The sequence below is a fragment of the Tuber melanosporum genome, assembly GCF_000151645.1.
Source record: "Tuber melanosporum whole genome shotgun sequence assembly, scaffold_67, strain Mel28".
Lineage (NCBI taxonomy): Eukaryota > Fungi > Ascomycota > Pezizomycetes > Pezizales > Tuberaceae > Tuber > Tuber melanosporum.
The window spans coordinates 67,079-91,319 of NW_003299114.1; the positions used below are offsets into that span (position 1 = coordinate 67,079).

The window sequence follows — 24,241 nt, forward strand, 5'->3', positions numbered from 1 at the left end:
ATATGACTCATTTGAGTCATATCATTGGTTATGTGTGGGATTTGTGATACTTTTACACATGGCTCAAATATGAGTCATGGGACATGCGCCTGACGAGTATGTCTTGCGAGTGTGCCTTGCGGGTATGCCTTGCACATATGATTTATGTTTCGCACATGACCTCATTATGAGGTCATGGGTTTCATGCATATGACTCAGTCGAGTCATATGATTTGTTTATTGTGTTATGATAGGTTTATGAGTTTTTACATATGACCTCACTATGAGGTCATAGGTTTTGAGCATATAACCATCTTAGTCACATGACTAATTTGTTATGATTTGGTTTCGCACATGAGACCACTTTGGGTCACATAACTACAGGCGGGAAGAACACTATATAAGGAGGCCGATGTGGCCGAGGACGATAGGTTCTTCACACTATGTTCTAAGTACTTTTCCTCTTCCTTGCCGTCACTTCGCCTCGAGCATTTCTTTCGCACCCATGGTGGGCCTTGATGCCTTGGATTCTGGGGGAGATATCTGAGTTCGCTCAGTAGTTCCTGGGGTCTTTGGTGTTGAGGTCTGTTAGGTGTTACATGGCAGACTACTTGTTTGCTTCTCATTTCGTTGCCTGATGGTTCTCACAATGCTGTCACTTCGAACACTTCATCACGGTAGCATACAAGCCCCTTTCGGTAAAATGTCTACGGCTTCCTGTCTATCGTCTACTCGCAGGTTTCGCGTTCGATTGCGGGGATTGAATATTGTGTTTGGTGGGATCACCCATGTTGTTCTTTGGGCCAACTCATATCTTTTGTTGGGTTTTAACGGAGTTCTTAGTTCTCGCGATACAAAACGCCCTTGGGTTAGACTGATGACCTTCCCAAGTATCAACGCCTCGTACCGGCCACATCAATCCACTGGGGAGGGGGCCTCACTGGCCCCCCCCTCCTCGTTACTACATGTTTCTACGGTCGGAATCCTACGATGTTGTTTATCACCGTTCCCTTGGAAGTTTTGTCCTTGTGGCATATCCGGTGGTTCAGTCAGGTTTCTCCTCCTCGCTACGGTGGGGATGGCTTTGACCCTGAAAAATCGTACCCCCTGGTGTGGTTTTTCATTGCTACCTGGCGTGGTGTGAAACGATTGGCTGCCAGATACTCGCATTGTCTGTGCATTTGGGTAGTTCGGTTGTGGTCTGAAGTTGGCGGCTTCACCCATTGCAAGTGGGGCCTACCTTCGGTTTGTCTGCTTCTGTTCGCTCGCCCTCCCCCTTCTGTCGCGTTGGTTGGGGATGCCTCTTGCCCGTCGTTCGGTCCGTGCCTGCTGCCGGGCTTGCGGGGCTGGCTTTGGCTGGCTCTGCTTACCTTTTCCCCACTCGGTTGAACTTCAGTTCAGCTGGGTAGGATGGTCTAGCTGGTACTGGTGCCTTCAGGTATTGGTGCTGCCTCCTCTGTGGCTTCCGGCTTTGGCTGGTGGGCTCCTCTTGGCTATGTGGAGTAGAGGGTTGTGGCTCTGTTGGCATGGCCAAGACCAGTGGCTGCCTGATGGGGTTAGGTATAGCTGTCCTTTGGCTGTCGGATGGTTAATCTGTCTGAGGGGCTGAGAGGGCTGGATGGGCTCTGTGGCGCCTGGTGTGTGGGACTTGGAGGGGGCTGATTGGAGGGTGAGAGGCACCTGTGAGCTCTAGTCGGGCATGTGTCAGGTTGGGCAATGTCTAATTAAGTGTTTCCGGCCTGATGGAGCAGTTGGGTAAAGCTACTGAGTGCTGCAAAGCTCCTCGATGACACAGATGGTTGATGGCCACCTGTGCAGATAGTGGGTTGCGACCACCTGGTTGGACTTGTTTGGGTCTTGCATGCTAGATTTTGTGGGGTTTGTTTGGTTTCTTTGGTTTGGCAATGGGCATAGCTGGTGGGGGCAAGGCACCATGGGTGGGAGATAGGCCCTACTAGCGGTTTAGGTCTGTCACCACCTCAATGTATTTCTTTTGTTTATATGTTTGTTTTGGGGGACAGGTAGCAGGTACAAGTCCTCACCACCATTACACTGTTCGGAGACACTTGGCAAAGTGGGTTCATAGGGTTGACGGCTAGGCATGTGGATGCGAGAGGTGGACATGTTGATCACCTCCTCTCTGCTATTGTGTCGCCCGTAGTTTATATTTATTTGGAGTTTTTGTTGGTTTTCTACTGTGGTGGAGGTTTTGCGGGACGGTATTCAGACCGGGTGGTAGTGATTTTATATTGTGTTGGACGAGGAATCTGGTTGGGTCAGTCTCTTGCTCGACTTCGACTACGTTTGGTGCTGGTTGACTTTATACCAGAGGGGCTACGGACTTGAACTGGAGCGGGAGCTGGGTTGTTTGATGGTCTTGTAATTAGTTCTTGCGCAGGCATGACTCGGGGATGGCAGGTATGGGGCCGTAGACTTAGTTAGCTTAGGCTTAGTGGTATACCGGTTAGCAGTATCCTTGTGCCGGCGGGGACTTGTTATATGCCAGTGTTGGCGGTACGAGTTTAAATAAAATTAGAATGACTTCTAAGTACTTTTCCTCGTCCTTGCTGTTGCTTCGCCACGAGCTTTTCTTTCGCACTCATGATAGGCCTTGATGCCTTGGATTCTAGGAGAGATATCTGAGTTCGCTCAGTAGTTCCTGGGGTCTTTGATGTTGAGGTCTGTTAGGTATTGCGTGGCGGATTACTTGTTTACTTCTCGTTTCGTTGCCTGCTGGCTATCTCACGATGCTGGCACTTTGAGCTATTTATCATGGTCACTTACGAGCCCCTTTCGGTAAAATGTCTTTGGCTTTCTGTCTGTCATCTACTTGCAGGTTTTGCATTCGATTGGGGGGATTGAACATTGTGTTTGGGGGGATCACCCATGTTATTCTCTGGGCCAGCTCATGTTTCTTGTTGGGTTTTAATGGAGTCCTTAGCTCTCACAATACAAAACGCCCTTGGGTTAGACTGATGACCTTCCCAAGTTTCAACTCATCGTACTGGCCGCATCCTCAGATGGTAGGGTGGTACCTGCCTAGCTCTTACTCGTTACGTTTTTGTTTCTACAGTCAGAATCCTACGGTATTGTTTATTGCCATTCCCTCACTGTTTTTGTCCTTGCAGCATTTATGGTAATTCAGGCAGGGGTCTGCTCCTCGCCTCCATGGGGATGGCGTTGACCCTAAAAAGACTTACCCCCTGGTGTGGTTTTTCATTGCTGCCTGCGGTGGTGTGGGATAATCGGCTGCCAGACACTCACATTGTCTGTGCGTTTGGGTTGTTTGGTTGTAGATTGTGGTTGGCCGCTTCACCCATTGCAAGTGGGGCCTACCTTCTGTTTGTCTGCTTCTGTTCATTCGTCCTCTCCCTCCCTGTCAAGTCAGTTGGAGGCGCCTCTTGCCCGTCGTTTGGTCTGAGTTTCCAGACCTGTGGGGCTGGCTTAGGCTGGCTCTACCTAACTCTTTCCCGACTTAGGTGGACTTCAGTTCGGCTAGGTTGGACGGTGAGGCTGGTGCCAGTGCCTTTGGGTACTAGTACCACATGCTTTGTGGCTCCCGGCTGTGGCTGGTAGGCCCCCCTTGGCTATGTGAGGCTGGGGGATGGGGCTTTGTTGGGTGGCCAAGACCAGTGGCTGCTTGATGGGGCTAGGTATCAGTTGTACTGTGGCTATGGGACAGTTGATCTGTCAGAGGAACTGGGGAGGCTGGATGGGCTCCACAGTGCCTGGTGTGTGGGGGTTGGAGAGGGCTGATTGGGGGGGGAGAGGCACCTACGAGCACCGGTCGAGCTTGTGTCAGGTTGGGCGAGGTCTAATTAAGTGTTTCCAGTCCTACTTGGGCTGTTGAGCAAAGCTGCTGAGTGCTGTAAAGCTCCCTGATGGACCAGTTGGCTGATAGCCACCTGTGTGGATAGTGGGTTACGACAACCTGGTTGGACTTGTTTGGGTCTTGTTAGGAATACCAGAACCCGATACCTAGGAACCACCCTAAGTAGGGTAACCCCACTCGGAATCGGAATCTCTGGTCTCCAACACCCCCCTCCGGCTCCCTTACAGGGCCCGCGCGTCATCGTATATATCAATCACAGTTGTATCCTGTGACTATATTATCACAGAACTGAAGGTGTTAGAATAACACCATATATGTCGTCGCCGTCCGTCCGACTGGATCCTGTTCGCAGGTTATATGAGAGGGGACCTTCGGCTAGGCCTTAGAAGTAGAGCAGAGTAATTCCGTCAACCACTCAGAGAGCTACTTGGCTGCAAAGACATGACACCTTTGGCATGGGTTGTATGTAACGGAACTATTTCGCACAAAGAGATAGTATTAAATGGTAAAGGATCTCTACTAGAGACCAATACATTTACATACACCAGAAGAGTCTAGAACTCCAAAAGACACTACCAAAGAACCCAACAAACTTCACGGAGTGTTGCAACTGGGTTTCGGAACACGTCGTAGCCATGGGGTGATTCTCAATACTATAATAGTTACTGAAACCTACTACCCAGAGAGCAACCAAGAGTTACTGACCGAGGAATTAATTACCAGTCTAGTGGAGTAGCTTCCTGCAAATTAATAGGAAGTCATCCAAAGAAAATCTATGAGTTGGGTAAGGAGTTACAAAGGATCGGAGTCAGACGACCTGCGATAGTTGTAATGACGACCACCTTTGCAGATATAGCCGTGGATAAAACTGATCATTTTATCAATGGCGAAGACAATTGGAGCCAACTCAGTTCGACTTAAGAACTAGGCCATAAGTCTAAAGACTCTGCTAATCGGGATATTACTATTGGAGACAGTACGTTTCCTAAAAAGAAATATCGTAATTACCGAAGAGGATGTGATGGTTTTCAGGGTCTACAGGTGTTCGCACCTTGGAAGAAAACTCAATGTCGCGAATTACGATTGAAGAAGTACATGGTTGTATGATAGATCGATGTAGTCCGCGAACACTCAGATGCGGAATATAAATATCGAAGTGTCTCCCAAGCTTTAGATATCATCAAGCAACAGAGAAGAGACCTTAACAATATAATATTGTTTTTACGATTCTACCCTACTTTACCTATTCTACTTCGCTCCTAGTAGTTATAAACAAAACGAGCCAAGTCCGAGCCTTCCTAGACAATCTCTGTCTACAGAAACAAATCTTGATGGGCCTAGACAACTTTGAAGTCTATCAAATTGTTTCCGCCTAACAGGTCTTGCGTGCTGGACTTTGTAGGTTTTTTTTGGTTTCTTTAGTTTGGTTCTGGGTACAGCAGGAGGAGACAAGGCACCACAGGTAGGAGATAGGCTCCACTAACCCTTATGGTCTGTCACCACCTCTATGTATTTTCTTTATTTATAGTATTTTTGTTTGGGGGACAGGCAGCGGGTACAGGTCCTCCTCACCGGTACGCTCCTCGGAGGCAACAAGCAAAGTAAGTTCATAGGGTCGACGGCCTGGCATGTAGGTACGAGAGGTGGACATATTGGTTACCTCCTCCCTGCCATTCTGTTGCCTGTAGGTTTAGTTTGTGTGTTTTGTTTGGTTTTCTACTGTGGTGGAGGTATTATGGGATGGTATTTAGACTGGATGATACTGATATTTTGATGGTTAGACGAGGAACCTGATCGGGTTGGTCTTTTGCTCGGCTTCGGCTACGCTTAGTGCTGGTTGGCTTCATACCAGAGAGGCTACAGAACTTGGACCGGGGCAGGTGCTGGGCTGTTTGATAGTTTTGTAATTAGTTCTCGTGCGGGCATGACTCGGGGATGGCAGGTGTGGGACCGTAGACCTAGTTTGCTTAGGATTAGTGATATACCGGTTAGCGGTATCCTTGTGCCAGCGGGGGCTCGTCCTATGCTAGTGTTGGTAGTACGAGTTTAAATAAAATTAGATTGAATTCTAAGTACTTTTCCTCCTTCTTTCACGCTGTGTCAGTAGTGAAGGTTTGGTGTCAATCCAATCAGAGCCCTTGATTTATATCTCATGATAGGCTTTAAGTCTGTAACTTCAAACACCTTTCGGGAGCTTAGTACTTATACCTCCTCCTATGTTTGCTGGAAGTCCTTTCTTCCTTCTACTTATCCTTTCAGTTGCTCAATATGGTCACCTCCTCATGGTCACAATGGCTAAGCGAGCCCCCGCCCCCTCTGCCACGTCCGCTCTACGTTCATCAGTGGTTCTGTCTCGTGCTATCGAGAAGAACTTTGCCCTAAAGGCCAAAGTCTCTCACCTTCGGCATCACATTTCCATCCTTTCTCAGCAATTTCATTGCGCTGAGAAAGAGATATCTACCTTATCAGCTGCCCTGGTCTCTGAATGTGATACAGTTCACAGTTTGGTCACAGTTCTAGCGGCTGAAGCTCCTACAGTTATCTCCTTTTCACCTGTCCCCTCAGTCGCTTTGGTTACTACAGTAGTCTCAGTTGAGGAGGGTGGGCTAGACCCTAAAAATTCTCCGGGTCCAGCGGAGGAGCTCCCTCAGGGGAATGTTGTGCCGCCGGTTATCCCAGCCCCTTCTGCAGCTTCAGTTGTGGATGGTGGTGTGAGTGGACAAGTTTCTGATTCGTCAGGTCCCATTGAGGCGCTTGCTCCTGGTGTGAGTAGGATGGATCCTGGTGTGGTAGAACCAGCTGCAGTGGTATCACACCCTTGGGGGGGGAAGATACCTGAGTCCTCTGTGGCTGAGCACATGGCTAGTCAGGGTAACGCCTCTAGTGGTATCCCCTCTGTAGCGGTGGGTGGTGATGAGGGTGGCCCATTCACTCCTGTTGCTAGACCTGCACCTGGGAGTGGGAAGAGGCAGAAGAACAAGAAGCACTGGGTCAAACAAGACCAGACCTCACCTGTGCCACTTGTCCCCGACTCGGAAGGGTCATCGCCTTCACCGGTACGCTACCGCAAACCGGTTACTACAAAGTCCGCGGCTGGTTCACCACCAGTAGAGCGAGCTGAGGAGTTAGAGGAGGAGTTGAATACTTAGACATGTTCAGTCTAGTGCCAGCGGCTTGGCAACTATCTCGTCATAGATGCTTCTGTCGAGGTTTTTAGGCTGTGCTGCCGATGTGGCGCCCTCCTGATTTTCTATGACAGTTCGTACCCCCTTGACTAGGGAGTCCTTGCCCTGCAAGTCAGCTTTCCCTTGGGTCTACGCACCTGAGTATTGGGTGTTTCTTTTGTTTGGGAATGGGGATGGGTGCCGGGGCAGTCAGCAGGATGTCCCGAGATCATTGAGCGGGGGCACTCAGGCAAGTTTCTACTGTGGAGGAGGATATCGTGGTATTACATTCAGGTAGCGGTAGTGGATTTTTGTATTTTGTTCAGATAACTTGGCTGGTGGGTAGGCCGGGCTGAGGAGGATTTTCTTTACTGTTGATAGCTTTGTACTTAGTGTTCGTGTTGGGGCATGGTGCAGGCATGTTTGAGGTACGGGGTTGGAGGTTTAGTTAGTCCATAGTTAGTGGTATCCGGGATGCAACAACTTAGGGGTCTGGCCCTGAAGCTCGTTGTATGCCAGTGTTGGCGGTAAGAGTTTACATAAAATTAGATTGAATTCTAAGTACTTTTCCTCGTCCTTGCCATTGCTTCGCCCCAAGCATTTCTTTCACACCCATGATAGACCTTGATGCCTTGGATTCTGGGGGAGATATCTGAGTTCGCTCAGTAGTTCCTGGGGTTCTTGGTGTTGAGGTTTGTTAGGTGTTGCGTGGCGGATTACTTGTTTGCTTCTTATTTCGTCGCCTGCTGGCTATCTCACGATGTTGACACTTCGAGCTATTCATCATGATTACTTACACGCTCCTTTCGGTAAAATGTCTTCGGCTTCCTGTCTATCGTCTACTCGCAGCTTTCGCGTTCGATTGGGGAGATTGAACATTGTATTTGCAGGAATCACCCGTGTTGTTCTCAGGGCCAGCTCATGTTTCTTGTTGGGTTTTAATGGAAACCTTAGTTCTCACGATACAAAATGCCTTTGGGTTGGACTTATGACCTTCCCAAGCTTCAACTCGTCATACCGGCCATATCATGCTTCAGGTGGCAAGGTGGTGCCCGCCCAGCCCCTCCTCATTACGTTTTCGTTTCTACAGTCAGAATCTTACGATGTTGTTTATCACCGTTCCCTTGGAGTTTCTGTCCTTGCAGCATTTACAGTAATTCAGTCAGGTATCTCCTCCTCGCCTTACCGGGGATGGCTTTGACCCTGAAAATTCTTACTCCTTGGGGTGGTTTTTCATTACTACCTGGGGTGGTGTGGGACGATTGGCTGCCAGACACTCGCGTTATTTGTATGTTTGGGTGGTTTAATTGTAGACTGTAGTTGGCGGCTTCACCCATTACAAGTGGAGCCTACCTTTTGTTTGTCTACTCCCGTTCGCTCACCCTCCCCCTTCTTGTCGTGTCAGTTGGGTTACCTCTTGCTCATCATTCGGTCTGTACTTGTTGCCAGACCTGTGGGGCTGGCTTTGGCTAGCGCTGCCTACTCTTTCCCAGCTTAGTAGGACTTTGGTTCGGCTGGGTTGGATGGTGTGGCTGGTGCCGTTGCCTTTGGGTATTGGTACTGCCTCCCTTGTGGCTTCCAGCTGTGGCTGGTGGACCCCCTCGGCTACGATATACTGGGGGTCGCAGCTCTATTGGTGTGGCCAAGACCAGTGGCTGCCTGACGGGGCTAGGTATAAGCTATCCTGTTAATATTGGATGGTTGATCTGTCTGAGGGGCTGGAGGACTGGATGGGCTCTGTGGCGTCTGGCGTGTAGGGCTTGGGGGGGCTGATTGGGGGGGGAGAGGCACCTACGAGCACCGGTCGGGCCTGTGTCAGGTTGGGCAAGGTCTAATTAAGTATTTTCAGTCTAGCTTGGACTGTTGGATGAAGTTGCTGAGTACTGTAAAGCTCCCTGATGAGCCGGCTGGCTGATGGCCACCTGTGTGAATAGTGGGTTGCAACTACCTGGTTGGACTTGTTTAGGTCTTGTGCGCTGGAGTTTGTGGGTTTTGTTTGGTTTCTTTAGTTTGACTACGGGTTTGGCAGGAGGAGGCATGGCACCACAGGTAGGAGATAGGCCCCACTGACCTTCATAGTCTGTCACCACCTCTAGGTAGTTCTTTTGTTTAAAGATTGTTTTGTTTGGGGACAGGCAGTGGGTACAGGTCCTCCTCACCAACATGCTCTTTAGAGGCAACTGGCAAAGTAGGTTTACAGGATCAACGGCCTGGCATGCAGGTGCGAGAGGTGGACATGTGTGTTTCCTCCTCCCTGCCATTGTGCCGCCTGTAGGTTTAGTTTAGATTATTGTTAGTTTTCTATTGTGGTAGAGGTTTCACAGAACGGTGTTTAGACCGGGCGGTAGTGTTTTATATTTTGTTAGACGAGGAACCTGGTTGGGTTGGTCTTTTGCTCAGCTTCGGCTACGCTTAGTGCTGGTTGGCTTCATACCAGAGGGGCTACAGGCTTGAACTGGGGCGGGCACTGGGTTGTTTGATGATCATGTAATTGGTTTCCGTGCCGGCATGACTCGGGGATGGCAGGTGTGGGGCCATAGACTTAGTTTGCTTAGGATTAGTGGTATACCGGTTAGTGGTATCCCTGTGCTGGTGGGGGCTCGTTGTATGCTAGTGTTGGTGGTACAAGTTTAAATAAAATTAGATTGAATCTTAAGTACTTTTCCTACTTATTACTTTAACAAATATAAAACACCTTTACGATCTTTATCTTTATTGCAACGTTATTGTTACACCAAGGAAAGCTCTTCACGTAGAAGAGTTAGAGAAAGCTTACCATAGGCGTTCCCGATAGAAAACAGAGGTCTTATACTATCGGTAACGTAGGCAGCGGCCTAGTGCTATAATAAGACTAAGGAAAGAAACTGAAGAAGAGAAGTATCGTTCCCCGTTGCCTAGAACTAACTATTCAAGGAGGAATCATTACACTGCCTGCAGGACTAATACTTTATATATGTTTCTGTTTGTTGCTAATTCGTGGCATATTGATATTGATTATAGATTGCTATTGATATAGATTGTAATGTTTTTGTGCATTTACATTTACTCTCTAAAACTACATTCATCAACTATCACCATATCTTAGTAATCCACTGTATTTCTTATCATGATCCTAAGTAAAATTCTATCCTTAATTTCACTCTTACCAAAATTTTCACTTTTTAAACTCTAATAACAATTGCTGATATCCCTTAATTTAAAAAGAAAAACAGCTATCCTGTTCTCCATAGAATTAGCTTCAACCTAGCGGTTTTTTTTTTGCAAAATTAATAGTTGTAGTTGACTAGTTAGTAATCGCATTTGGTCCATTCTGTGGACCCAGTTTGAGTCCATTTGCACTATACAGACACTAAGCTATATGCTGAAAACCAATAACTACAGATACAGGTAGAGAAGCTAGAAAGTAAGAAACAAAAAAAAAAGATTACAATAAATCCAAATACTTTGTTTGCCAATGTAGAATCAATTGAAAAGTCTTTTGAAGATGTGGAAAGGACAAAGATGGAAGAGGAGGTAGAACAGGCTAGAATTGCAGAAAATAAGGCAAAAGTAAAGGCAAAACAACCTCCTGCAGAGGAGGCAGCATTAAGAATCTCCCAGTCTTTAGAAAAAGTACAAATGAAAGCCTGTAGGTTACAATGGGAGTGTAACGTATTTGCAAGGTGCTAATCACGTTATCGGTAATTGATACGATAGTTGGCAGGTGGCCTGCTCTTCTAGAGAGGAGGCGAGAGCTGAGAACTAAAGGAGGCTTCGAGGGTGTACTGAGGAACAAAGAAGTAACCGTTCAACCAAGTATATTGAAATACTGTCTGTCGAAGTCTTCCTTTTCTATCATAGAAACAGGTGGTCTTTAAATACACAAATCTGTTCATGTCTAGCATGAACAAAACTAATCAAAGGTATCAATCGATACAGTTTGGTAAAACTAATTAAGTATCAAAGCGATACTTAAAACAAAACATAAAACAAAACTAAGTATCAAACGATACTTAAAACAAACTAAGTATCAAAGCAATACTTAAAACAAAACATAAAACAAAACCAATAACTGAGTACCCATACCAGTTACAGGGAGTTGTAAATTAGAGTTCCTTTGACAGCTAATAGTGGCGCCAAAGTGGCCGAAAACTAGGAGTGGCCGAAAACCCCGTACTCCTACTTAGCTGTTCTTATAACTTGCTACTTTCTTCTTAATCTAGATTTTTAGTTAGTTCTTATTTTACTTCTTTTTCATTTACTGCTCTTGTCTACCTATATCTTATCTCAAACATGATTGCATTTTTTTCTCTTACCACAGATTAATAATGTTTGCAAATTGTTTCATATCCATTAACATTTTACTTTACTTTATAATAACTACTGATTGTATTCTTAAAAATATTTCAAAACTTGCTTAGAGGTAGATTTTGAAGTAGGCTATTATTTTATGTAAAATGTTTTTTTACTATAAATACAAAATACTCATTACAGACCCACCATTCCACAAATTTTAAACTTAAATTTATTTCAAAAATCTAGAAAGATTCTCTACCATATACTCTAGCCTCAGGACCGTTTACTCAGTTTTGTGGTTGTTGCCAATTGTTATCCTTTCCGCTTAAATGCACCCATATATATAGTACTCTGTTGGGTCCTTTTTTTTTTTTTTTTCTTTTTTTTTTGCTCTTTTTTTCTTCTGTATTCCTTGATACCATATATCTATAAAAATACTTTACAATAATAATATTGTAGTATTATCATAATATTATATTATTTTTTAAAACCATAAAGCCCCCAATCTAAAGCAGTCTAAAACCGGAAATAATAATAATCTTAATATGATGTCAGATGGTGGATGTTCTACGGTGCTCACTTTTTAGGGAAGGTAGTCTAAGTCAACACAAAGCGCGGAGAACGGGGGGGGGACGGTGTCGCAAAATACTATTGGACAGCTTGTGAAATGTTTCTTATTCTACCGAAAATTTTCTCCTTTTACAAGGTATCCCCATCGCAATCTACTTTTCTGTCGGTACCTGCCATTCCACCAACCTTTTTGCAGGATGCTTAAAGTTATCAGTCTGCAGGGCCGGCCTGGAGATAAAATCTCACACAAGCTTTCATGAAAATACACTCTGCTACCCAGATCTTACAGTGCTTTTACATCAAACCGAACCTATTCGCTGATCTATTTACGGGGCATGAAGTCTTATGTGGCTCCATGGGTGGAAATCGCCAAGGGGTGCGAAAACTCTCCGGACTCGAAACAGTCGCGGCCAATATGGTACCGGTACCGACCACCAGTAAGGTATCATTGACTTACGGACGGCGGCTATGTTACACTAATCGGACTTAGTCTATACGAGGTTCCGCACAGAATGCTAGCACGATACCGGTACTGATCCGCGGCTTGCTCCTTGGCCCTGGCTTTGGCTGGGTTATGATAGCTGGATCGGGGGAGGGGGGGTTTATTTGGGGCTGTGTCACGGTCGGTGGAGCGCGTTTTTCTTTTGTGGGTGATGATGAGTGGTGAATATCTGACCAGAACCGGAATTGGAACTGGAACTGGCATGGACCAGCTAGCTGGGCTGGATTAATCCAACCATTTGACGGAGAGCTCCACCGCATATTTATTTTATTTCATTTTTTCTTCCTTCCACAGGTTTGGTATATGAGATACGGTGCGAGTGCCGTAAGGGTGCAATCTGGTAGATAGTGGGTACCGTGCTCGAGCACAGGTATGGCACAGGTGAGCAAGGCACGGTAGAGGCGTTGGAGTGGAGCACAGTACGGGTCCTGTACTTGTACTCGAGTACCGGAAATAGTACTCTACAGTACTCGGACAGTTTGATAGATAGCTTTCTACTACGATGGAATAAACCGTTTCACAGATCTGTCACACCTGGCGTCTCATAAGAGAGATCCTTCTTCTGTGGACCGATTACCGCACGGATATTGTGAGAAGGCTTTTCGGCCTTGTCCCTGTTGTCTGCACACACAGACACACTGATCACCTGCTCACTCACCCATTCAATCGACAGGGAAGGCATAACCCTTACCTTTACCGCATAACACCTTGTCCAAAATAGACGCATCGTTGCCCTGTTTCGCATCATCCCTACCATCTTTCCCATAACATCTGACGCAGCTGGCAGCAAGGAAGCAAGGAAGCGTGGCCACCACGTTATTTCCTTCCTTAGCCAACCCCCATCCCTTCCATCCTTCCCTCCCTTGACACCCACCCATCCCCCATACCAACAAAGTGAGGAGCAAGACAGACAGACACACCGTAGCCCACACCAATATAAACCTCATACCACCCCCGCCCCCCTCCTCTTTTGACAATGGAAGAGTTCAACGATTTGAAGAGCGAAGCACGAGCAAAGCACCATCCGGAAGACGACTCTGAAAGCCCTTCAGAACCCGATAGCGATAGCGAGACCGTACGCCTGAACAGAGCAGAGAAAGAAGAGAAGGGGCAATCAGTTGGTGGCAGTATTCCGGGAACTGGTGATCGAGATATGATGTTCAAGCATTCTTCACACTTATCTGGGAGTTTCCAGACTGTTTGTTCTCCCCCTCCTTCTGCCACTTGCCTTCCCCTTCCTCCTGGCTAATGACGGTGTCGTTTTGAAAGGGCGTTAAAGGTGTCCTCTCGGACGCAATATCCTTCGAATCTGCCCTGCGTAAGGAAAAGCTACAAAAGTCCACAAACACAATTCACATCGGGTACTCCCAATCGTCCCGACCACGAGGGACCTCCTCTCCGCCGAGAGTTAAGGACCTCAACAGCGATGTCGAGAGCGGCGAGGAAGACTTCGTGAGGACATGGCGCAAGAACCGGATGCAGGAGCTTAAAACCGGCCAGTCGAATACTCGCCGGCACTCACCTAGCAAACGTAAGTACGGCCGTGTGGAGGTCGTCGATGCGGTGGGATACTTGGACGCTGTGGAGAGGGTGTCATCGGAGACAATTGTTGTGGTTACTATTTACAATGATAAGGTTTGTCGACCTCTCTGTCTGCCCGTTCTTGGGATGGAGGGGATGGGTTACTCATTGTTGATTGGCTTCTTAGTCGGAGGAATCCCGTTTCGTGGAAGACTGCTTGAACACACTGGCTCGCCGGTACACCACTACGAGATTTGTGAAATTGCACCATAACGAGGCGGAAATGGACGTGGCTGCCGTGCCCGCTGTATTGGCGTACAAGGGTGGGGAATTGTTTGCCAATATTATGAGGATTGTTGACGAGATTCCTTCCGGGAGGAGTCTCAGTACTGATAGTTTGGAGCTGGTTCTCCGAAGGTTTGTTCCCCCTCCCTCTCCGTGCATATCTGAGCTTGGCGCTGACTGGATGAGTTGCAGAGCGAATGTTTTGCACAAGGATTAGAGTGTCGCAGAGACACTAACAAAGGCTATTTTTACTGTTTTTTCTATTATTATTATTATTCATTTTACTCTCTCGTTCGACTTGGTGGCTGTTTTACGACGTTTACCACTGGAGAATAAGCTCCCATAACAGATCTCTACCCGAAATTCTCTTTCGCTCAATCGACCAACTTTTCATTCCTCGCATCTCCCTCCTTTCCCTTATCCTTGTCATCTCGCTATCTCAATAACGGCCCTTGAATGCATAGCAAGGCTTGACGTAACTAACTACGGTACCTTCCTGGGCGTTTTTTTTTTTCCTTTTCTTTACAGTATCTATAAATCCGGTACAAGTTATTTTTCTGGTCTAAAGGGGTTGCTTGTTTGCTCATTCTATCTTGTCTTTCCTTCCTTTTTTGTTTGGGTCGCCATATCATGATACCGTACTTGAACCACGTTTCTTACTTAATGCACGTGATATACGAGTACCTCTGTCCTTCCCCTCTCCTTATTTTGTATGAGTACCATATTTGGGACTTGCAGCGATTTAATACGTGCCGCACAGTGACGTTAAGTTGCGTTACTCGAGTACATGCAGCCTTGTCCTCTCTTTGCTTGATGAACGGGGTAGTTGCCGCGGTCGGCGTAGTCGAGACTGGTGCAGGGTACTTGTACTCGAGTACAGTACGAGTAACTTACTTGTAGCACTGGTTTACCTTAACCGCTCGGATTTGATATTATATTTTCTTTTTCTGCTTTCTTTTTCATTTCTCATTTCTTTTCTTCCCTATGAGATAGAGTGTAACTATACGGTACTCGGACTTACTTGTATAGGTATTTGCATCGTTATACTCTGAAACATTATAGACTTTTTTTTACATGATTTTCTTGTTTTGGTCGGGGGAATTTTTTCTTTCTTTTCTGCTTTCCTCGAGTACGATGGCTGGTTTAGAGTCAAGTTACCCTATGAACTCGATGAATTGAGCATGTCCGTGCGAAATTCAAATCTCTCCCGTGACAAACGCTCCCTACGAGTACGATTTCTGGGAAAGTCCTGGAATAGGAAGCCCACCCCTTTCGTACCCGTGTCGGGAAGCCTCAGTTCAGACCCGTCAAGGAATCAATCTGCTCGTGCAGGTACGAGTACCAAAGTCTGTCTGTTTGCCAGGAGTCAGGACGGTACTCGGTTCGTCAGCCGTCGCGCATTGATAATGGGGCGCGGTATATGGTGCCCGTCCCCCCAAGTGTGGGAACATGGTTAGACTCATCATGTACCGTGCTTGTATGATACTCGAGTACTTCGACAGGCCCCGCCCCACCCCGCCCCGCCCCATCCAGTTGTGGCTCAGGAGGTCTACCTTGGTACAAGTACCGGTATCATAGGAGTAAGAGGAGGTGTGTGTGGTGGGGTTTGGTATCGTATACTCGTACGGTACTCGAGTATCATACCGGTATGATAGAACGCCACAACACATCCACCGGACAAACGAGCGGACACAACACACATCGTCGGCCATAAAGTCATTTCATTTCCGTCAATTATATCATCCATTCATTCGTCCCCTGCAACCTCCCTTCCCCTCCGCGATGGACTGACCGACCAACCGACGGGATTACCGGCGTTTACAGTATCTGCTATCCATGCGACCTCCAAAAAAAAAAAAAAAAAAAAAAAAAGAGTTATCACCGCCGACGGTGGCGAATCTATGGCTAGGGGGGGGGGTTGAGTTGCTGTCGGTAAGTTACGGTGCTGTGTGTCACTTCGACTTTGCTGGGGTTCGCGAAGACGTGATGGGGAAGGGGGTGGGGAGGAATATATGGCCGGATATTTCTACCATGGTATACGGTACTATTATGCCTGCCACTTGAGATGCGGAAGAGTTGCGCTGAGCGCTGCGCTGTGGTACGTACTGTACTAGTACTGTACCATGCCTTACTTGACAGAAAGGGTTGCCGGGGTCAGGTAATTTGCTCCGGACTGTAATACAAGCTCTTTCATACTTTACACACTGAGTCTCCATTTATTGAATCACTCGATGAGAGCCCGTATGCGCTCCACTTCACTTCAATTCTTTTCCCCTCTCTCCAAACGAGCAATTGATCCATGCATCATACTTGAGCCGTAGTACAAGTATTATGGTGTTTCCAAAATACCCTACCTATGATAATACCACCCACCCCATCCCGTCAAATCAATACCGTAAAGATAAATATATATATATATATAATATTAAACCCTTCAAGAAAATACAAAAAAAAAAAAAAAAGTGACAGTTCAATCATTTCCCTTACCCTTCCTCTCCCCAATTTCCCCCATTCTAGGAAGACTAGGTAGTCTCGGGTCCTACATCCTCCCACGACGTCCATCCATACATAACGATAGTAATAATTATAATCATAATACACCCCGCCATTCCATTCCACAAGCACAGTACCAAGATTTTCATATGGGGCACAGTGCACCAACCAGGGCATATCATAATACTGTAGTAATTTGCTTTATGCAAAACGAACCAGACCTATCGTAGCCAGACATAGAACCGCAACACAAAAAAGAGGGGGGGGCATGACACTTAAAAATAAGGTATGGTGGAGTAAAGTACGATGTGAGGAACATCTTGCGTAGCATGAATGTAATAAGTAAAGGATGGAGAGGCGGCTACACAAGAAGAGAGGAGAAACGTAAAAGAAAATGAAAGTGAAAGAAAAGAATAATTCCTTACGCCTAGTTTCGGAGGAGTGGATTTCTTGCTTGGGAGCGTATACTGTCGACGGCGGTTGAGGAGGTATGGGTAGGTAGGTAGGTTGGTGGTAAGTAGGAAGTGTAGGGTAATACAAGCGCAAGAAGGGAGGAAAAAGAAATTTAAAAAGACAAAAAAAGAAGTAAAGATCACAACACCAAGGAAGCCAAAATTTTCAAATTGGGGTTTTTTTTTTTTGGTTTTAATTTTTTTTTTTTTGAAAGAGGAAAAAACGATAAGAAAAACAACCCGGGCAAGCAGAACATGAAAAATGAGTCGAGGGAAAGGGAAGAACGATAATTATACGTCGACGCCACACTCTTGGACGAATTTCCAAAGCATTTGGGTAAGGTGTGAGGGAAGTGTATAAAGATCAACGTGGAATTCACCCTCTGTTTCGCAAAAATTAATTTTGATTGATTTGATTAGCCTGGCAGGAGACCGGTAAGTGGGTAGGTAGCACTCACGCTCTACGTCATTTTTGATATAAGTCTCGGGAGTCTTGTTATCATGTACCATCTGAACGACCTGGAGAAGATGTTCTTCTTGAAGCTTCTGAAGGCCTTCTGCTAGCTTCTCCATGTCGAACTATTACCATAAAACCTAGGTCAGTATGTTGCAACAAGGAAAAAATCAATTAAGAGGGCGGGAGAAAGGCGGAGAGTCAAGTTTTTGCTTTTTTTTAACAAAATTTCATAGTGCACGCCGAGGATCGCAGAGCAATAGAAAAGGTAGGGAAAAACTGACGGTACGTTCGCTCCGGCTCTTCTTCTTAGTCCTCTCTTCTCCATCATTCTTGCGCTTATCACGTTTGGACACCCCGTTCTCCTCCGGCGCCGCGGTGTCCGCCCCAGGAACTGGGCCAGAGGCTGCCAAAGCCTTGACAAGGTTCGGTCTCGGGTTATTGAAAGTCTAGTAAGGTCTCCCACATCAGTTATGCAATCAATCGCAACCACCGCCGGGTAAGAGGTGAAAGTGAAGACTCACGACGGGATGAACAGACTCGTATTTATTCTTCTGAAAGTTGAGGTCGTGGCGAATGGAATGATCACCGCCCTTATCGATGGCATGAAGAACAACCTCCATATCGAATTCTCCCCAGCCCTGCTCGGTGATTAAAAACGGTAGCTTCTTGACGACTATCTCCCACCACCAAACCTAAATTAGATAATTCTTTATTCCTTCCTTTTTTTCATTCCTCCCTCGCACCATTCTTTTCGTATACAAAAATTTATATAGTCCTCCGCGGTGCGACGAAGATATTGGAAAAGCGGGGCGAAAGGAACATACCCCTATTCGGATTGGCAAACGTCGGATGGAGCTTATATGTCACCTTGTCGAATATATTCGCAGGTAGCTCTTCCCCTTTCTCCCCTTGGATGAACACACGGATAGACCACTCCCTCATCGGGAAACCCTCGTGGGCAGGCGCAACATCTGTCCTGTAGAGCAAAGAAACGGAGAAAAATAAAACCCATCAGTCAGGCGCAAAACAGATGGATGGTTGAGATGAAAAGATACACGTGAGGGAGCGCACATACAGTATTGATTGAGTTGTGACGAGCTTGATCTTTCTGGTAATCTGTGTTATAGCAGGATGGTTAGTGCACATCGTTTGTTGCGCCTTGTTTTTTTCCCTTCCTCCGAATGCGGAGGAGCTGAGGAAGGCAAAGGCAGTGAATAAAAAGTGAAGCTATCATACCTCAGTCATTGTGTAGATTTATTAAGATACCTAAGGCTGTAAAGCTTCGAACCGTGACTCGTCAATTACAGAAAGAATCGGTTGATGTTAAGACCGAGGTCAGTGGCTTTGACAGAGAAAGGTGTTGTTTCGTTCGATGCGAGTTGTGTGGGGGAGAGAGGAAGGACGAGTGTTATTTGTTGTGAGGGAACGTCCGGGGGCTTGGCGTCAACCCGTATCACGTGATATTGAGTCGCGCTTTCATGGCTCTTAATCCAGGTCTGGGGGCCGCAGCACCTTCCATCACTCGAAACCTGCCAGACCATAAGATGACAGGCCCTTCCCCCAATGATTATGTTTACATCGTGTCACGCCCTATGCCATAGAATTACAGAGTTAAGGTGTGTGCTTTACTCCCAAAGGAGAGTCTCAGAGCAACAGATTACCGGTACCCAGGGCGCCCCACTCCCGAGGGGATTTTGGTGGTTATGCCTTGGGAGCGCTGTATATCCTTTATTCCATGGTAATCGCCCCCCGAAATGGATCTCAAGCAGAGAAATTGAAGTTTCAACCCAGTCCAAAACCTTTAGAACCTCTCGACTGGGACCAACGGCCAATTGAAAAGCTCACTGCGCGGGTGTTTATCCGCTCGCTCTCCAAAGATTTTTGCACCATAGTTGCCCGTTTATTTATTTATCATATAATGATTCATCCTCGGAACACCTATCATATTCCGAAGTCCCTCAGGGCATCGCCATACGTGTAGTAGTAGGAATGGGGAGTGTAAAGAAAAGCAAATATAGCACTTAGAAGACATAAAATATGATTGAAAACAAAAAAGGAAAGAAAAGAACTCCATATAGACCTAACCGAGTCCCGTGCATCCCCCTAATCCTAATCCTGCCCAAGTCCTTTGTGCCCGAGGGGCTCCTATCCTATCCCCTTCCCACCTAAAAAGAGAAAGAAAAAATACTCCAGGGGCCGGACAAGAAAGCACAGAGAAACAAAGCAAGAAGGAAACGAGAGAGAAAAAAAAAAAATCCTAACTAATCACATACATGAACAATAAATTGAGAAGGCCCGTCGAAGTCCCCACTGTTCCCACCTCTTCCAATAGGCGGAAAGCTGGAGGGAGAGATATTGAGACACAGGGCAAAATAAAAAGAAGCAGAAGAACCGACCAACTAACCATACTAATGAAATTAAAAAGGTGGGCTATTTATCGACCCAGCCATCCAGTTCGTTTGACTTCCTTTCTCTTTGCAGAAAGTTTCTCGGTTTCCTTCTCCCAGACAATCTTGGCCTGCTTCTGTGCCTTTTGCACGTATTCCGATTTGCTGACAGAAGGGAGGTAGTGCTTTAGAGTGATGGATTTGGTTCCTTGGTAGAGTTTTGAAGCACCATTTGTGATCTCCTTCGCCTTAGCCACCATAGCTTCCTTCGCCTCCATGGCCTGTTTCCCTGCAATGTCGGTCAAGTCGTTTGCAATTTTTTCTGCCTCGATTATGGTCTGCTCCACTATGACCTGGATTTCCGCCTTTTTCTGTTCTACCGCCTTGAGCCATCCTGAAAGTTTCAACCAAGGTGACCCAAAGTCAACCTCCAATGTCTCACTAATCAAGGGTGCGCTCCTGGTCGAAATCGAAATCTTCACTAATCCCCAAGCTTGCTCACTATCCAGCTCCAGCGTATACACACCTTCCAGAGGCTTTGAGAGTTCAGAAGATATTTCTTCTCCACCACGAGTGACTTCGACGAATAAAGTAGGTGGCTTTCGGAGTAGTAGATACTTTTGTGGGGGGCGTATGATAAGATGGTTGTCTCCAATGACATGAACAGTGAATTGGCCAGATTGATTCAATGTCAAAGAGTTCGGGTCGAAGACAAGACTAGATATATCGTTCTTTGGGCTACATCGCGATGTCGTAGCGATGCTCGACGAATGAACTGTGGCGGAGAGTGAGGTAATGACTGAGACCGCAGTAGGGGACATTACGGTCGAGGCAGAGGTTGTCATCTGTGTAACAGATTTTACGGCTGGAGCGAGAGCTTCATCAGTGGCCATCGGTGATTTAAACTTCATGCACGCAATGGCAAATGTCGCTCCAGCTAGACCACACACGAATATCCAGCCCACGAGAAAAACTTTCCAGAGGTCTTCGCGCTTCTGGTCACGGACCCAGTATAGGCTGCTCGAGGCGTTCAATGTTGGTTGATGGGGTGCCTTTTCTACATCTCTCAGTAATGTGTTAGTGGAAGTAATGGAGGACACAGATGTTCGCAATCCGCCGACTGGGATCGGCGCATTCTCCCGATCGGATTTTGGAGAGATACCGGTAACGCAGGCCAAGTTGCGGTTCATCTGACGAACATCAAGATTGAGGAAGGTATTTAGATCAATAGGCAAACGCTTATGAACGAGGTGGCCATATTTCGAATCAGATTGCGACTCGAGACACATGTGCACGCTTCGTGTATCGAGGGTATAATTTTCGGTGAGCTTGTGATAGAGAGGGTCTTGAGAAATGACAAGAGTTGGAACTGAGTGACGAGCCATGAAAGCTCTTGCGTATACTCGGGTCATCCTCCTCTGCGTATTGTCATCTTCTGAACTGAAGACAACTGCTAGGTGAGGCAGTTTCCAGCCAGGGCTCTCAAGCTGGGGACCGCTATCACCGTAAGACGACGACACGGATTGGTTACCATTCAACCACAAGGATAAAGTCTCTGGCCGATTTTCTCTCTTGGAGGACCTCGCTGCGGTACACACGTCAACGGCCATCTCTACGCCAAACGACTCCACAAGCTCGACTTCAGGTGAACTGCTGCGGGCACCGAAAGACGAGACAGGTATGACATTAAAACGCGAGCCCTTGGAGCTTTCCCATGAGCAGGAAGAGCTGGTCGACTCAGTGACAGGGACAGCTAGTGCACCCCCTAATTTTGTAGTTATCTCATCCTTCGCAGATGTAGCTCCGACATACAGGATGCGGAAAGGCTCTTCCATGACAAGTTGGTGCTTGCTCATGGTTTGCCGCACCGTAGCGAAGAGTTTAGCAGGAGGTGGATCGTCAACCCTTAGGTGTTGGCTGATGTCCATGGAATCGGCTTCATTGAATTCAATTACACGCGAGCTCACGGAAATCTGTTCACCAGCAAAGTCTTCTGGTTCCTCGAAAACCACTTGTTCTGAGCCGAAGCGTTCGTCTTTGAGGGTCATTCTGCTTTTATCAAGGTGCTGTTCGTCAAGGCCACCGAATGCGGGGATACCAGGGCTGGGGTCGGAATGAGGAGAGTCATCTTGAAATTCAGCAAGAGACTCGCTATCCTCGATAGACATATTGTCTTCGCTGATATTGTCCCTAAACGAAGTTATAGATGAAGCATCGTCTTCGTCGTCAGAGATCTCAGTAGACATGCTGAGCAACTCATAGGTACTCTCCTCTAGTGGGCTGCTGCCGCCGTCTTCCGAGTGGGCCGGCATTTCGATTGTTGGAGGCTCAACCGAACCGAGGGTTCAGCACAAAATGAGGTTTAAGTAGGGCACGTAGAAGTTCTAATGAGGTTACGAGGGTATGGTAGCAAGACAGGAAAAGTGGCGCCTCGTTTTGGTCAGCAACAAATGAATGACAACTCTGAGAGTGCAGCGTTTTCCAGAAGAGGAGTGAACGGAGGGGAAGAAAGGAGGCTAGGGTGGAGTACCTTTGCTGCAACGTAACAAACGGGAGAATAACGAACAAGTGAAAGTGAGAGAAGCTGAAGAGGAGGAGGTTGAGGTTGTGTTAGGGTAGAAGAGAAACGCAGGGTTGAGTTGGTTAAGGTGGGAGAGGAGGAGGGGCTTGCCTGTCTGCGTGTGTAAACCTTTGGATTGATTGGTACGAGGTCTTCGTCCACTTGTATGATAGATGGCTGGTTAGGGCTCCTTTGACTGAGTGGAGGCGAACGCACAAGAGACCGCAGCCGTGCTCGCTTCGTTGAGTCAACTGGTATTCAGAGAAGGAGAAATTGGGAGAGTATTTCCAGCACACAAGGGGGGGTTTTGCTCATGTGTGTTGTCCGACCGCGGGAAACGCTGGGCAAGGCGGTCAGGCACCGGGCAAAACAAAATGGAGACTATGGCTTTATTCTTTTTTTTGTTTTGTTTTGATTTTCTTGAGTGATGAAAGGTCAGACAATGAGTAGAGTTATTCCAAGATGGTAGCAAGGCTAGCAGTAGCAGCAGGAGTAATAGCAGATGAAAGAGAGAGCAGGTAGATGAGCGGAAGGTATTTTGTGGTTATTTTGGGGTTGTGGTGGGGGGTGGAAAGCGGTGGTGAGTGGGGAGTTTGGGGACAGGTAAATAAGACAGGAGCAGAGGCGGGGTGGTGGTGGTGGGATGGATGGATGTGGATGCGGATGTGGATGGCGCTCAGAGTCAGTTCTCCAACCCTGTTATATGTACTCTGTACTGTGCTTGAAAGGTAAGTCTATCGCTTTATTGATGATATCTGTCTCTGTCTCTGTCTCCCTTCTAATCCTCAGCTTCTAACAGCGGAGAGTGGGGCCTCCAGCACGGTCTGCTGCTCCTTGTTGCAAAAACAAGTATACCCAGCTCTCTCGCCTGGCCTCTCCGTGGGCTTTGGAGGGGTAAAAAGTGACTATTTGAGTTGCACAGCGTGTCACACCTTTCCGTATGTGGCTAGTATTCCTGGCCCAATGGGATAAGGGTTACTCGAGCACTGTAACTCTCTGGGATGTCGGTAAGGTACTTCTTTCGCTGTGGGCGGGAACACGTTTCCACCTTCGAGGGACTCAGAAGAATTATGAGTGAGAAAACGGCTCATGGAAATGGAAAAAGGACAACTTGCTCAGTTGATTTATGTAGCCATGGCCGACTACTCTACGACTCTATGACTCTATGACTCGCCGCTTGTTTCTCGTTCTTAGATTAAAAATATAACTGGTTCACGTGAGCTGCTTTGCTCCCCCTACCAACAATGTGTTCCATCCAGTCAGAAGTAATCTTTAACCGTGACGGGGGGTGCTGGGTTACAGTTGAGGCTCTTAGGATTATTGTCTGTTGTGTGAGCAAATGATATTTTGTGCACTGGCATCGTAGTGTCGCAGCCATACGATCGAGGTCAACATCTTACTGTAACCCGAAGGGATATTTCTTGAGTATTGTATGCCCCCCCATCCCACTTCAACTTCCCCTCCCCCTCATTTTTCTCCTGAATATCCAGAACTCGGTCCTCGGATCTAGTGATTCCACACAGCTTTGACGATAATACGTATTATGCATATTCACTCAGATTGCTAGTGCTGCTCAAGTACCGGTATTGTGTAGTGCTTGGATCGATTTTGATGTCATATGTATGAACCTTCAAAGCACTATATTTATATTTGTTTCATGTGTTTTGTTTATCAATGTCCATTATTTTATTTGAATTCACCAACCCTTCCTTGTGTTAGCGATTTAGACGCAGTATTATACAGTACAACATCGCCCCACGAAGA

General features: G+C 46.8%; 3 protein-coding genes; 1 reads left to right on the forward strand and 2 right to left on the reverse strand.

The window, feature by feature from the left end:
- Nucleotides 1-13,209: 13,209 nt before the first annotated feature.
- On the forward strand, nucleotides 13,210-15,299 carry GSTUM_00010115001 (uncharacterized protein). XM_002841066.2 has 4 exons: nucleotides 13,210-13,520; nucleotides 13,592-13,957; nucleotides 14,031-14,260; nucleotides 14,321-15,299. Exons 1-4 carry the CDS (start codon nucleotides 13,299-13,301, stop codon nucleotides 14,343-14,345), a joined length of 843 nt encoding a protein of 280 aa, XP_002841112.1. The 5' UTR covers nucleotides 13,210-13,298; the 3' UTR covers nucleotides 14,346-15,299.
- Nucleotides 15,300-17,232: 1,933 nt separating this feature from the next.
- Nucleotides 17,233-18,900, reverse strand: GSTUM_00010116001 (uncharacterized protein). XM_002841067.2 has 7 exons: nucleotides 18,767-18,900; nucleotides 18,606-18,646; nucleotides 18,355-18,506; nucleotides 18,052-18,203; nucleotides 17,812-17,976; nucleotides 17,532-17,652; nucleotides 17,233-17,456 (listed from the first exon to the last, which is right to left on the reverse strand). Exons 1-7 carry the CDS (start codon nucleotides 18,773-18,775, stop codon nucleotides 17,365-17,367), a joined length of 732 nt encoding a protein of 243 aa, XP_002841113.1. The 5' UTR covers nucleotides 18,776-18,900; the 3' UTR covers nucleotides 17,233-17,364.
- Nucleotides 18,901-19,408: 508 nt separating this feature from the next.
- Nucleotides 19,409-23,037, reverse strand: GSTUM_00010117001 (uncharacterized protein). XM_002841068.2 has 2 exons: nucleotides 22,448-23,037; nucleotides 19,409-22,347 (listed from the first exon to the last, which is right to left on the reverse strand). Exon 2 carries the CDS (start codon nucleotides 22,227-22,229, stop codon nucleotides 19,965-19,967), a length of 2,265 nt encoding a protein of 754 aa, XP_002841114.1. The 5' UTR covers nucleotides 22,230-22,347; nucleotides 22,448-23,037; the 3' UTR covers nucleotides 19,409-19,964.
- Nucleotides 23,038-24,241: the final 1,204 nt, after the last annotated feature.